Here is a 15,000-nt window from a genome sequence, read left to right as displayed (position 1 = left end):
ATATATATATATATATATATATATATATATATATATATATATATATATATATATGATTGCTTTATGTCCTGTATAATCAACAAAAACATACATTATATTAAAATCTTTAAATATATTTAAAAAAAAAATAAACAATATTGTAAAAAGAACATTACAAAAAAAAAAAAAAAAAAAAAAACTCCCTCCCTCTACCGAACTACGCAGTTGACACTGCTGACCTGCAATTGTCCCGCACCCCCCCCCCTACCCCCCCCCCCTGCCACTATACCAGGACTTCGTCCTCTTTAAATTAGCATTGCCAAACCTCCCACATGTTTCCCCTCCCCAACCCCCACCCCCACAGGTTTGGAGGGGGAGAGGAGAATCCAGTTAACATTAGAAAACTTTCCATAACCTTAAATTAAATTACTTTAACTATAAATTTAAACCAGTAACGTAAATCCAGAGCACTATGGAAGATAATATAATTATAATTTCTTTTTTTGTATTGGTTATTTACTGTGTAAAATTGATTTTGAATTTTTCCTAGGCAATAAATTTTTTCTATGCTATTTTCATGATATGAAATACTACATCACGTAGATCCCATACTTTACGATTATCATGAAATGTAAAATATTTCTGAGGGAGGGAGGGATATATATTTATTTATTTACATTATACAATACATATATATATATATGTATATATATATATATATATATATATATATATATAATATATTTATATATATACAGTATATATACATATGTATACATATATATAATACGTACATTTATATATATATATATATATATATATATATATATATATATATATATATATATACTGTATATACATATATATATATATATATATATATATATAATATTATATATATACACATATATAAATAATGCCCCAGGCTCCTGGAGAGACATATACTGTATGTACTCTATGTGAACTTCCCATTTCTTACAGTGTGTTCGTCAACCCCTCTGCAGGAATCACACATTAAAGGTGTGAGACACGAGTTGATAACTTGGCACTAACGTGAGGGTAAACAATCCTTCTATGACAGAAATTACCATTAATCTTATATTATGTATGTGGCATGGGTCCATGAAGGTTTGACTCTTAAAAAACCTCATGGAGAAAAACTTCCACTCACGAATGGCCGAGGCAAGGGACAGTGACATTGCCCTATCAAGCAGGACAATGCCCTAGAGACTGACCATATATACATATGATCAGCACCCAATCCCCCTCTCAATCCAAGCTAGGACCAAGGAAGGCCAGGCAATGGCTGCTGATGAATCGGCAGATAAACCTATAGGCTCCCCCAATAGCCCCATCCTTGGCTCACAAGGATGGTGAGATTACAGCGACCAAAGGAACTAACAAGTCTAAGCCAGGACTCGAACCCCAGTCTGGCGTTCACCCGTCAGGGACGTTACCACATCGGCCACCACAACCCTATGGACAATGGTCCTGCACCTCCTCCAGTCACTCTAGACGACCTAACGCAGGTTTATAAATTCATTAAAATCAAACTTCAAGAGGCTGTACACAAAAGCAATGTTCCAGCGATGCTTTCCAGGTCACCGAGTTTTGGAAAGGAAATTTCCACATCGCCTGCTGTCTCTAAATGATTGACAAAGTCTTCGTAAAGGGGTCACCAACAAATGCCTCTCTTGCTTTTGGAGGTTGCTACGGGCTGCAAGTGTGCAAGAGCCCGTGCCTGACCGTAATGGCCGGGCAATCTCAAAAAAAAAAAAAAAAAAAAAAAATAATAATAATAATAATAATTGAGGAATTCAAAGCGACCCAGAAGCCAGCTGATGATGACATTGTGAATTATCAACACAATTTACTTCTGATGATAGTTATAAATTGTCTAATAATTTCTATTAAAAATATCAAAAAATGAGTGTATAAGTGAATTTTATGACGAACCAAGAATCCCATGAAACACATTGTCAATACTGAGATCTGGATACTGAAGAGCCACCATCCTCGACCTACTTACAATGTGGAACTCTTCAAGTAGATTTCCTTTGTTTCATATAGGAAAAAATTCTTTTACTTTAGGAACATTTTAGTTTGAGAGCTGTTTTTTTTTTTTTTCATGTCGACATTGCTCTCCCCTTTGCACTGATAACCTGTTTAAGCCTGTATTTTCATGAATCATAGTTTGACTTTTTATTTTTAGCTCCCAAAATAAATTAAACTCATTTACAAACTACAGCTGTATTTGCTTCACACAACTTTATTTTTTTTCATGGGGTTACTGGACTAATTGTTCAGTGGCCACTTTCCTCTTGGTAAGGGTAGAAGAGACTCTTTAGCTATGGCAAGCAGCTCTTCTAGGAGAAGGACACTCCAAAATCAAACCATTGTTCTCTAGTCTTGGGTAGTGCCCTAGCCTCTGTACCATGGTCTTCCACTGTCTTGGGTTAGAGTTCTCTTGCTTGAGGGTACACTCGAGCACACTATTCTATCTTATTTCTCTTCCTCTTGTTTTGTTAAAGTTTGTATAGTTTATATAGGAGATATTTACTTTCATGTTGTTATTCTTCTTAGATTATTCTATTTTCCTTTTTTCCTTTCCTTACTGGGCTATTTTCCCTGTTGGAGCCCCTGGGCTTATAGCATCCAGCTTTTCCAACTAGGGTTGTAGTTAGCAAGTAATAATAATAATAATAATAATAATAATAATAATAATAATAATAATACAGCTGTATTTGCTTCACACAACTGTATTTTTTCATGTATTTGGTGTTCTGTAACTATGAGTAGGCCTACTATTACTGTTCTGTCTTTTCTCTCGAGGCTAAAAGGCAGGTTTACAAGACAAGCGTTTGAAGTGATGTTCGAACGTGTGAACGGGGTATTTGGTTGTCGAACACGTTCGTCGAACTCTTCGAAGAAAGTCTGTTCTCACCAGACTTTTGTGGGCGGGACTTCATCGTCCACAAACCTTAAATGCATTTGCGGTTGACTCCACCTCTTCGAACCGTTTGACATAGCAGGTTCGACACCGGGTTCGACGAACCATTCGACAGAGTAAACCCCGATTAAGATACACAAGATGCCCTTTTTTTTTCATTTGATTGATCAGATACTTCAAAGGTAAACATGGATGAAGGTGACTTTAAATATTGTTAAGGACATAACTTCACTATACGGGGAAAGGTATCTAGTTTAGGGCAGGATTCTGATTGACAGAAAAGTTAAAACGCACAACACACACACACATACACACATATATATAGACATATATATATATATATATATATATATATATATATATATATATATATATACACACACACACACACACACACACACATATATATATATATATATATATATATATATATATATATATATATACACACAATATACACACACACATATACATATACAGTATAAATATACACATACATAAATATATACATATATAAACACATATACATATATATACTGTATATATATAAATATAATTCATATAATTACATATATACCATAGTATATATATATATAAAAAGAGAGAGAGAGAGAGAGAGAGAGAGAGAGAGAGAGAGAGAGAGAGAGAGAGAGAGAGAGAGAGAAAAGGAGGAGTCAATTCTTCTTACCATATTAATGAGGAGATCGCCAACTCGAGTGACGAACGGCTCCTCCTCTCTCCTCTTCTTCATCGCTTGGTTGAACGACGTATGGATTTCCAGAATTTGGTCCATGTTGGGGAAGAGCATGTCCAGCTGGTCCCTGGGCAGGAAGCCAGCCTCTTCCATCGGCACTTGAAACAAGTGCTTCAGTACTTTCAAGACTCGAACGTGGGTCCGTTCCGTGTGGAATAATTCTGGCGGGGAGAAAATGAATGTGGTTAATATTAACATAACACGGAATCATTCGGAAAAAAATGGTCAAATGATGTTAACACAAAACATGGATTAAGTCTATAAAAAAAAACTAGCATATTATTAACACAAAACACGGAATATCGTCTATAAGAAACTGCCGCATATGAACACAAAATCTGGAATAATTCCATAATAAAAAAAAGCATAATATTAACACAAAACATGGAATAATTCTATATAAAAAAAAACTGCCGCATAATATTAACACAAAACATGGAATAATTCTATAAAAAACTGCCGCATAATATTAACACAAAACACGGAGTAATTCTAAAATATACGGCCAAATAATATTAACACAAAACACGGAATAATTCTAAAATATACGGCCAAATAATATTAACACAAAACACGGAGTAATTCTAAAATATACGGCCAAATAACATTAACACAAAGCACGGAGAAAATGGTCGAATAATATTAACACAGAACACGAAATAATTCTAAAAATTGTCAAATAACATAAACCCGTAATAATTCTGAAGAAAAATGGTCAAATAACATTAACACAGAACACGGAATAATTCAAAAATCTTTCAAAATACATTAACACAAAACATGGAATAATTCTTAAAAAATACGGCCAAATAACATTGACAGAAACACAGAGTAATTCTGAAAAAAAAGGAATAATTCTGAAGAAAAGTGGAAAAATGGAATTAAAAAAAAAAGTTAAATAACATTGGCACAGAACAAGCAATACTGCTCAGAATTATTAAACATACCAACATTCACTTCAGGAGATCAAAGTTAAAAGTAATTAACCTTAATGATTAATCTAAAGTTGAAGATTATACACTTAAAAGAACAGCAATTTTCATCAGAAATTCTCCGTGAAAATATACTGTTCTCAGCCGTATTTCAGTAAAATACAGATGACCGTAATTTTACACTACTTTGTTATTATCTTTCACGGGTTGGTGACCGTAATATCACTCCTTAACGTCAATACATTCAGATCTCCCTGGACAATTCTATCCTGTTCGTAATACTAGACAGGCAGTTAATTCTAATAGCCAGGCCTTCTCCATCATGAGGCTCAATACTACGCAGTACTCTAGAAGTTTTATTCCAGCTGTTACCAAGTTGTGGAATGATCTTCCTAATCGGGTAGTTGAATCGGTAGAAATTCAAAAGTTCAAAGTTGGAGCAAATGTTTTTATGTTGACCAGGTTGACATGAGTCTTTTTATAGTTTATATATGACATGTCTGTTTTTGACGTTGTTAATAGTTTATATAGGACATATCTGTTTTGACGCTGTTACTGTTTTTAGAATGATATATTGTTAATTTATTCTCATCATTTATTCATTTCCTTATTTCCTTTCCTCACTGGTCTATTTTTCCCTGTTGGAGCCCTTGGGCTTATAGCATCTTGCTTTTCCAACTAGGGTTGTAGCTTGGCTAGTAATAATAATAATAATAATAATAATATATTCGTTTATAAAACGGTAAATGCCTGACAACATCTATACCAAGATTTTTTTTTCCAACAGTGTATGAGAGAAACCATAGGAATATATGATGAAAAAGTCTGGATATATAATTGCACGCAAGTACAGATTAGGAAACGGGGGGGGGGGGGGGGGGGAATTAGGTTTAAGAGAAAAACGTCACCTTCCAAGGGGAAAAAATATTATATTTAATAATCCTACTGCCAATATCCCATCTGAGAATATTAAGAGAATACAGTTAATTCTAATAGTCAAGACTTCTATATCAATAAGACTCTATACTACACAGTATTCTAGAAGTTTTATTCCCGCTGTGACCAAGTTGTGGAATGATCTCCTTAATCGGGTAGTTGAATCGGAGGAACTTCTAAAAGTTTTTATGTTGAACAGGCTGACATAAGTCTCTTCTTATAGTTTTTATGAAAGAGCTGTTTTAATGTTGTTCATTTTCTTGAAATACAGTATTTTATCTTAATTGTTCATTAATTCTCCTGTAGTATATTTATTTCCTTATTTCCTTTCATCACAGGGCTATTTATTCCTGTTGGAGCCCTTGGGCTTATAGCATCCTGCTTTTTTTCAACTAGGGTTGGGGCTTGGCTAGTAATAATAATAATAATAATAATAATAATAATAATAATAAGAAATTCTATTCATGAAAAAGTCATAAATTTTATTGATTTTCGTTTCATTGCTATTTTTCCCTGTTGGAGCCCTTGGGCTTATAGCATCTTGCTTTTTTTCCAACTAGGGTTGTAGCTTGGCTAATAATAATATTAATAATAATAATAATATTCCAAAATTTAAAAAGTTACATCTCAGGATTATGCAAACGGGAATTCAGTAAAATTATTAAAACTTAGTAAACAACTTTGTAATTAAATTAATTCTAAGAAGTCCTTTATGGAGAGAGAGAGAGAGAGAGAGAGAGAGAGAGAGAGAGAGAGAGAGAGAGAGAGAGAGAGAGAGAGAGAGAGAGAGAGAGAGAGAATAATTCCTGGCATTGTAAAATACCATTCATGAAATGCTAGAAATATTATAAAAAGATTTGAACGTTCTCATTGCGTTAATTTTCAAATAGTTTATCCATTTTCTCGTTTCCTTTCCTCACTGGGCTATTTTCCCGTTGGGGCCCTTGTGGTTATAGCATCCTGCATTTCCAATTAGGGTTTTAGCTAATAATAATAATAATAATAATAATAATAATAATAATAATAATGATGATAATAATAATAATAATAATAATAATAATAATAATAATAATAATAATAATAATTAAACACAAACATGCAGACGGAAATAACTGGTATTCAACTGAAGCAAACATTAAATAGCTATAAGAAAACAAGAAAAAATCGACAAGAATAACAATAACAACAACAAAAAATCTCATCCTTTTTATCAATAACTAAATTAAGAGACCTTACCACTAGAACAGTTATAAAAAAGAACTTACCATTTATAGTGTCTTGTCGTTTACTCTCTTTAGGTTTGAGCCGCTTAATAATTTGCTCGTCTAAGACTAGTTTGTGCCAGTTAGGAAGATCTACCTCAGCCTCGATGTCCGAGTCGTTCTCCAGGACCGGAGCGGAGACAGGCCCGTCGGCCGGGGGGACCTGTTCCAGGAGGTACTGGGGCTCTCCGGACTGAAAAAGGATATGAAAATAGGATATCAAACATTTTTTCTCATTGGAATTTAAAGGTTTAAAGGTCACTCATGAATACCAGAAGCAAGGGACAATAGCCCTAGAGATTGAGCATACATATATATGATCAGCGCACAAGCCCCTTCTCCACCCAAGCTAGGACAAAGGAGGGCCAGGCAATGGCTGCTGGTGACTCAGCAGGTAGACCTATAGGCTCCTCCAAACCATATTTCTCATTAGAATTTAAAGGTTTAAAGGTCGCTCATGAATGCCAGAGGTAAGGGAGAATAACCCTAGAGACTGAGCATACATATATATGATGAGCGTCCAAGGCCACCTCTCCAACCCAAGCTAGGTCCAAGGAGGGGCCAGGCAATGGCTGCTGGTGACTCAGCAAGTAGACCTACAGGCTCTCCCCAACCCCCACATCTTTAGCTCACAAGGATGGTGAGGTTGGCAGCGACCAAAGAAAGAATAAAAAACACATCAAAGGGATCTACTAATAATGACTAAACACCGAGTGAGGAAGACAACATTAATGCAAGTAGAGAAAATGAATGAAATGACAGCCATTATCTAAAAGCGGCCTTTATGAACGTCTACAATTTTTCCATCTGGAATTAAAGGCCCGGTCACACCGCCCGAACGTTGCTGGAGCGTTCCTTGAACGGTAGGGAGGTGGACCTAACCCTCGAAAATTTAATTTAACGTTTTTACGTTCGGTCTTTATTAGGCTGCTGAACGTAGCAAATCCTCGCCTATTTCCTGAGTTTTCTTACACCTCTATTATGGAAGTTGCTAATTTATGCAATAAGGGTATTGGTATACAGGATGTCGAAAAGTTTCAGTCGCTTTTTGTTTTTGTTTTTCTTAATAAACTTTAAAAAAAAAAAACCCCGTAATTTTAATTAAGATACAGGGACCGTAATTTTTACCCTATTTTGTTATTATCTTTTACAGGTTGGTGACTGTAATATCACTCCGCTACGCTTTTCGACATCCTGTATACCGATACCCTTATTGCATAAATTAGCAACTTCCATTATAGAGGTGTAAGAAAACTCAGGAAATAGGCGAGGATTTGCTACGTTCAGCAGCCTAATAAAGACCGAACGTAAAAACGTTAGATTATATTTTCGAGGGTTTGGTCCACCTCCCTACCGTTCAAGGAACGCTCCAGCAACGTGCGTTCGGCGGTGTGACCGGGCCTTAATGTTCCAGCTGTAATTAGGAATATGTATTTTCTTTCCAAATTAATATATAAACGAAAGGCTGCTTTTCATCTTGACCGAAAACATATTTTGCCTCATTTTGATGGGAATCCAACTTTCCTTCACAAATAACCACAGGAACTTTTCACCATTATCTGATCATTTCATATAAAAATAATTCTTCTACAATCGTTTACATTTTGCCAATTAACAACTACTATCAAAACCAATGCATTTTTCATTCCCTAACTTGTTTTTTCATTCTCTATTTTTTTTTTTTTTTTTTTTGGTCAACTAACAACTACTATCAAAACCAATGCATTTTTCATTCCTTAACTTGTTTTTTCATTCTCTATCTTTTTTTTTTTGTCAACTAACAACAACTATCAAAACCATTGCATTTTTCATTCCCTAATTCTTTTTATAAAAACATTTGAAATAATCAGAACAACCTTACTATTCTCATTATTTTAATCAGAGGTAGATGGAGAACGCTGACCAGAAACATCGACCCCACATAAAAGTGGGAAAAGATGCAGACAAAGAAGAAGAACAACAATCTTACTGTTATTTTTCAAAAACCAAATTTCATGATAGAACATAAATCAAGTTCTTGCTCGCCTAACATTTATATTGTTCTCTTTGAACATCAATTTTTAATTGTTCATTGCTTCTCATATAGTCTATTAATTTCCTTATTTCCTTTCCTCACTGGGCTATATTTCCTGTTGGAGCCCTTCGGCTTATAGTTTCCTGCTTTTCCAAGTAGAGTTGTATCTTAGCTAGTAATAATAATAATAATAATAATAATAATAATAATAATAATAATAATAATAATAATAAGTAACAAATCCCCCATGCTTTTCTTAGGGATAATAAACCCACTTCACTTTCCTTCTCATTATTTCTAAATTATCAAACTACTCTTATCTAATGCCTCTATGATAATATTATTTCAAATCCCTACTTTAATTACACTCTAAGGCCCTGTCCACACTACCGGGCAGTCCCCGACGGGCAAACAGTGATACCAGGCCACAATAGTTAGTGAAAATGAGGGTTGATGACGTCAGAAGCGGGAAAACTAAAGGCAGGGATCTGGCAACACTTTATGATGCCAGATCCCTGTCTGTGGTTTTCCCGCTTCTGACGTCATTAACCCTCAATCTTACCAACTATTGTGGACTGGTATCACTGTTTGCCCGTCGGGGACTGCCCGGTAGTGTGGACAGGGCCTTAGAGTTCTCTTGCTTGAGGGTACACTCGGGCACACTCATCTATCTAATTTCTCTCCTGTTGCTTGTTAAAAGTTTTTATAGTTAATGTAGGAAATATTCATTTTAATGTTACTGTTCTTAAAATATTCTAATTTTTCCTTGTTTCCTTTCCTTGCTGGGCTATTTTCCCTGTTGGGGCCTTGGGCTTATAGCATCCTGCTTTTCCAACTAGGGTTGTAGCTTAGCAAGTAATAATAATAATAATAATAATAATATCATTTAATGTTATTACTATTACTATTATTATTATTATTGTTATCATTATTATTATTATTATCATTAGCTAAGCTACACCCTAGTTGGAAAACCAATATGCTATAAGTGCAAGGGCTCCAACAGGGAAAAATAACCCAGCGAGGATAGGAAATAGGGAAATAAATAAATGATATAAGAAGTAATGAACGATTAAAATATTTCAAAAACATTAAAAACATAAAACATAATAATTATCAAACCCATCATTTTTCAGAACAAACTTGCAGCGAATGATTTTATGTTGAACAGACTGACATAAGTCTATTTTTATAGTTCATATGTCAAAGATCTTTTTTTAATGTTGTTATTGTTCTTAAAATATTTCATTTACAATTGTTCATTAGTGCTCATATAGTCTATTTATTTCCTTATTTCCTTTTCTCACTGGGCTATTTTTCCCTGTTGGAGCCCTTGGGCTTATAGCATCTTCCTTTTCCAACAAAAGTTGCAGCTTAGCTAGTATATAATAATAATAATAATCATAATAATAATAATAATAATAATAATAATAATAATAATAAAAACAAAGGCCTTTGGCACTCGATATATTCACTAACAACTTACTAATAGATTTAAAAAATAATAAAGAAAATATAATTTTCTAAAATATTAACATCCAAAAATCTTTAATTTCTTTCAGTATCCAGATGACGTCACCTGTGGTTTCCCATCAAAGTAGAGACAATCGAAAGTTTAATTACCATTACCGCCACTAGGTGGCATTTCATCTGCAAGCCTTCCTAAAAAAAAAAAAAAGTCAAATAAACATCTATACTGTTCTTACTCACGTTCGATCAATCCTTTAAGCAACCATGCAAGATAAAGAAAATAAATAGAAGATAGAAAAAAACAAAAACAAAACAAAATATAAAAGCTTTTTCCTATATAGTGTTTTTGATTGTCTTATTCAGTGTTGGATCTAAGCTTTTATAACTATTAAGCAAACAAATTATGTGACTATTGCAGCAAAAACACTGAGCTTAATTCAATCACATGAAGCTGTGTACCACTATAAAAAGCGATTGTAGATGTGTGTGTATATGTATGTATGTATGTATATATATATATATATATATATACATACATATATATATATACACATATATATTCATATATATATACATATACCCATATATATATATATATATATACATACATACATATATACATACATATATAAATATTATATATATATATATATATATAATATACATATATATATATATATATACAGTACATATACACAAATATATATAAATCTATATTTATATATAAAGACATATATAAACATATATATATATATATATATATACACACACACACACAAATATATAGTTTGTCAACATTTTTAGACGAGAGACCTAGACTGGCACAGCAGAGCGTAGTATTGCGCAACTTACCTGTGTGAAAGACTTGAATTTGAGTTTGACGAACTACCGGAATGGGTTGACAGGGGACCTGACTCGGCTTCCACATCACTGCAATAAGAAATAAGTATTTGTCAATAATAAATATTCCTAAAAATATTCTGAGCCGCTTATATAAATATTCCTAGCCGCTTATCATCGAAGTTAAGGGAATTATAACATTATTAACTTATTCATAGTTGCAATAAAATGCAACGTTAAGCGATAATCAAAGTGCAAAAGAGGTTCTCTCTCTCTCTCTCTCTCTCTCTCTCTCTCTCTCTCAATCAATCAAATTCGCAACTCTCTCTCTCTTTCTCTCTCTCTCTCAATCAATCAAATTCGCAACTCTCTCTCTCTCTCTCTCTCTCTCTCTCTCTCTCTCTCAAATTCGCGACTAACTCCACAAATTCCATATGCTGCAAGGTAGCCTGCATTCAAGCTCGCGACTAACTCAACCAATTCCACACGCTGCAAGATAGCCTGCAATCAAGCTCGCGACTAACTCAACCAATTCCATACGCTGCAAGGAAGCCTGCAATCAAGCTGGCGACTAACTCCACAAATTCCATACGCTGCAAGGTAGCCTGCAATCAAGCTGGCGACTAACTCCACAAATTCCATATGCTGCAAGGTAGCCTGCAATCAAGCTCGCGACTAACTCCACAAATTCCATATGCTGCAAGGTAGCCTGCATTCAAGCTCGCGGACTAACTCAACAAATTCCATATGCTGCAAGGTAGCCTGCAATCAAGCTCGCGACCTAACTCAACAAAATTCCATATGCTGCAAGGTAGCCTGCAATCAAGCTCGCGACTAACTCAACAAAATTCCATATGCTGCAAGGTAGCCTGCAATCAAGCTCGCGACTAACTCCACAAATTCCATATGCTGCAAGGTAGCCTGCAATCAAGCTCGCGACTAACTCAACAAAATTTCCATATGCTGCAAGGTAGCCTGCAATCAAGCTCGCGACTAACTCCACAAATTCCATATGCTGCAAGGTAGCCTGCAATCAAGCTCGCGACTAACTCAACAAAATTCCATATGCTGCAAGGTAGCCTGCAATCAAGCTCGCGACTAACTCAACAAAATTCCATATGCTGCAAGGTAGCCTGCAATCAAGCTCGCGACTAACTCCACAAATTCCATATGCTGCAAGGTAGCCTGCAATCAAGCTCGCGACTAACTCAACAAAATTCCATATGCTGCAAGGTAGCCTGCAATCAAGCTCGCGACTAACTCAACAAAATTCCATATGCTGCAAGGTAGCCTGCATTCAAGCTCGCGACTAACTCAACCAATTCCATATGCTGCAAGGTAGCCTGCATTCAAGCTCGCGACTAACTCAACCAATTCCATATGCTGCAAGGTAGCCTGCAATCAAGCTCGCGACTAACTCAACCAATTCCATATGCTGCAAGGTAGCCTGCAATCAAGCTCGCGACTAACTCAACCAATTCCATATGCTGCAAGGTAGCCTGCAATCAAGCTCGCGACTAACTCCACAAATTCCATATGCTGCAAGGTAGCCTGCATTCAAGCTCGCGACTAACTCAACAAAATTCCATATGCTGCAAGGTAGCCTGCAATCAAGCTCGCGACTAACTCAACCAATTCCACACGCTGCAAGATAGCCAGCAATCAAGCTCACAACTAACTCAACCAATTCCACACGCTGCAAGATACCTTGCAATCAAGCTCGCAACTAACTCAACCAATTCCACACGCTGCAAGATAGCCAGTAATCAAGCTCGCAACTAACTCAACCAATTCCACACGCTGCAAGATACCTTGCAATCAAGCTCGCGACTAACTCAACCAATTCCACACGCTGCAAGATAGCCAGCAATCAAGCTCGCAACTAACTCAACCAATTCCACACGCTGCAAGATACCTTGCAATCAAATTCGCAACTAACTCAACCAATTCCATACGCTGCAAGATACCTTGCAATCAAATTCGCAACTAACTCAACAAATTTAATAGCAGGATTAAAAGGCGACCCTGAATCTGAGAAAAAACGCTACCAGAAAGGAAAAGCCACTCGACAGTTCCTACGGCTGTTGAAGGATGAGGCGCATCCTACAAGAGAATAGGAAGGGTGGATATGGATGGAAGGGGATGGAAAAGGGGGGGGGGGGGTTGCCTGTGGTTAGGAGGGGGAGGGGGAGGGAGAAGGTTTACATTCAGGGATAAGGCAGAGGGGACGATGAAGGCAGGGTGCCAATGACACTATCAGAATGGTGCCAACAGAACACGCGGTGTGAGAGGGACCGGCGATTACTCCTCCTCCTACTTTTCTTCTTCTCCTCCTCCTCTTCTCTTCTCCTCTCCTCCTACTTTTCTTCTTCTCCTCCTCCTCTTCTCTTCTCCTCTCCTACTACCACTCTTCTTCTCCTCCTACTACCTACTACTTCTTCTTCTTCCTTTATGGCAACTCTGAACAGTACACCTCGAACAATCATTATTATTATTATTATTATTATTATCATTACTTGCTAAGCTACAACCCTAGTTGGAAAAGCAGGATGCTATAAGCCCAAGGGCTCTAACAGGGAAAATAGCCCAGCGAGGAAAGGAAATAAGGAAAAACTACAAGAAGTTTAAGAACAATAACAACATAAAAATAAACAATTTCATATATAAACTTCTTATGGATCTTAGCAATATTGCTGAACTAGAGAGAGAGAGAGAGAGAGAGAGAGAGAGAGAGAGAGAGATAGAGAGAGAGAGAGAGAGAGAGAAGAGAGAAAGGAAATTCTACAGTTAACGCAAGTAAAGAGACGCATTAGAGCCAAGTTCATATCTATACCTCGTAAACTGTGATACCACAGCATATTTTGTCAAATAAGCGTACAAGGGGGTTAACACACTCTCTCTCTCTCTCTCTCTCTCTCTCTCTCTCTCTCTCTCGAACGTAATTCGGGGGAATAATATACTCTACAGACCACAGTTAAATAAAAATCCCCTTTATGTAATACCACAACCAACAAGTATACAGAGGTGATAGTGTGTCACGCCTGAGGTGGTGTGGGCATGTGTTGATGCCTTTGATAGAATGCATTGGAGAGGGTTGCATCAGGCAACCGACCCCTAAATGTAGGGATAACGGTGGGGAAGAAGATAACCAACAAGTATGAGGGAGAGGTAAATAAAAACTGGATAAAGAAACAAATAAAAACTGGATAAAGAAACGTGGGTGGTGGAATCAAAGAGTACAAACAGCTGTGAAGGAAAAAAAAGAGTATAGCCAGAGGGTGGAAAGAAAGATAATAACAAACAAAAATAATGAGGAATATAAACGGATAAAGAGGGGAAACCAGAAGAATGATAGCAATTGCAAAGGATAACTGGTGGGAGAAATAGATAATCTACAGAATTTGCAGAAGTGAGAAGATAAAGACAAGAATGATATAAAGAGAGAGAGGGTTATCAAATATCAAATTGTATAAACAAAAAGATGTGTTCAAACTGTGGGGAACTACAGAGGAATTAATCTTTTGGAACCTGTATTCAAGATACTAGAAATAATAGAAGGAAGGTTGAGAGAGTTGACAGATATCCGAGAGCAGCAGTTTGGGTTTATAAAAGGAAAGAGCACATTGGATGGTATGTTTATGGTAAGGCAAGTCCAAGAGTAGTGTGATGGGCCGAGAGAGAGGTTGTGACTCAAAGACAGGATGAAAGCAACTGAGTGAGTTTATTATAGAACACTCTCCTTTATATACAAAAGCTCAAGGCAACAGGAAACTTCCTGTTCAAAACTGACACCGTTAACGGTGAGAAAAACAGGCATGTTTATTCAGGTTCTTTTTAGTGCGAGGGAAGAGCGAAGATACAAC

The 15,000-nt window shown here is 36.0% G+C and overlaps 2 protein-coding genes across 8 annotated transcripts in view; both read right to left on the bottom strand.

Annotated features, from left to right (window-relative positions):
* LOC137617988 (rho guanine nucleotide exchange factor 11-like) overlaps window positions 1–3,776 on the bottom strand; it is a 21,760-nt gene extending 17,984 nt beyond the window's left edge. The window contains exon 1 of the mRNA XM_068347913.1: window positions 3,618–3,776. Coding sequence (XP_068204014.1) covers window positions 3,618–3,776 — 159 coding nt within the window. The remainder of the gene's footprint in view (window positions 1–3,617) is intronic.
* LOC137618047 (uncharacterized) overlaps window positions 3,706–15,000 on the bottom strand; it is a 590,306-nt gene continuing 579,011 nt past the window's right edge. For all 7 annotated transcript variants that reach the window (XM_068347975.1, XM_068347979.1, XM_068347981.1 and 4 more), the window contains 3 exons: window positions 11,150–11,227; window positions 6,817–7,006; window positions 3,706–3,844 (listed from right to left, as the gene is read on the bottom strand). In XM_068347975.1, coding sequence (XP_068204076.1) covers window positions 6,907–7,006; window positions 11,150–11,227 — 178 coding nt within the window. In that variant the 3' untranslated portion in view covers window positions 3,706–3,844; window positions 6,817–6,906. The remainder of the gene's footprint in view (window positions 3,845–6,816; window positions 7,007–11,149; window positions 11,228–15,000) is intronic.

This window comes from Palaemon carinicauda, chromosome 24 (assembly GCF_036898095.1).
Source record: "Palaemon carinicauda isolate YSFRI2023 chromosome 24, ASM3689809v2, whole genome shotgun sequence".
Classification (NCBI taxonomy): domain Eukaryota; kingdom Metazoa; phylum Arthropoda; class Malacostraca; order Decapoda; family Palaemonidae; genus Palaemon; species Palaemon carinicauda.
The sequence above is the reverse complement of the archived record's forward strand: the minus strand, read 5'-3'. Positions and strand labels throughout refer to the sequence as shown.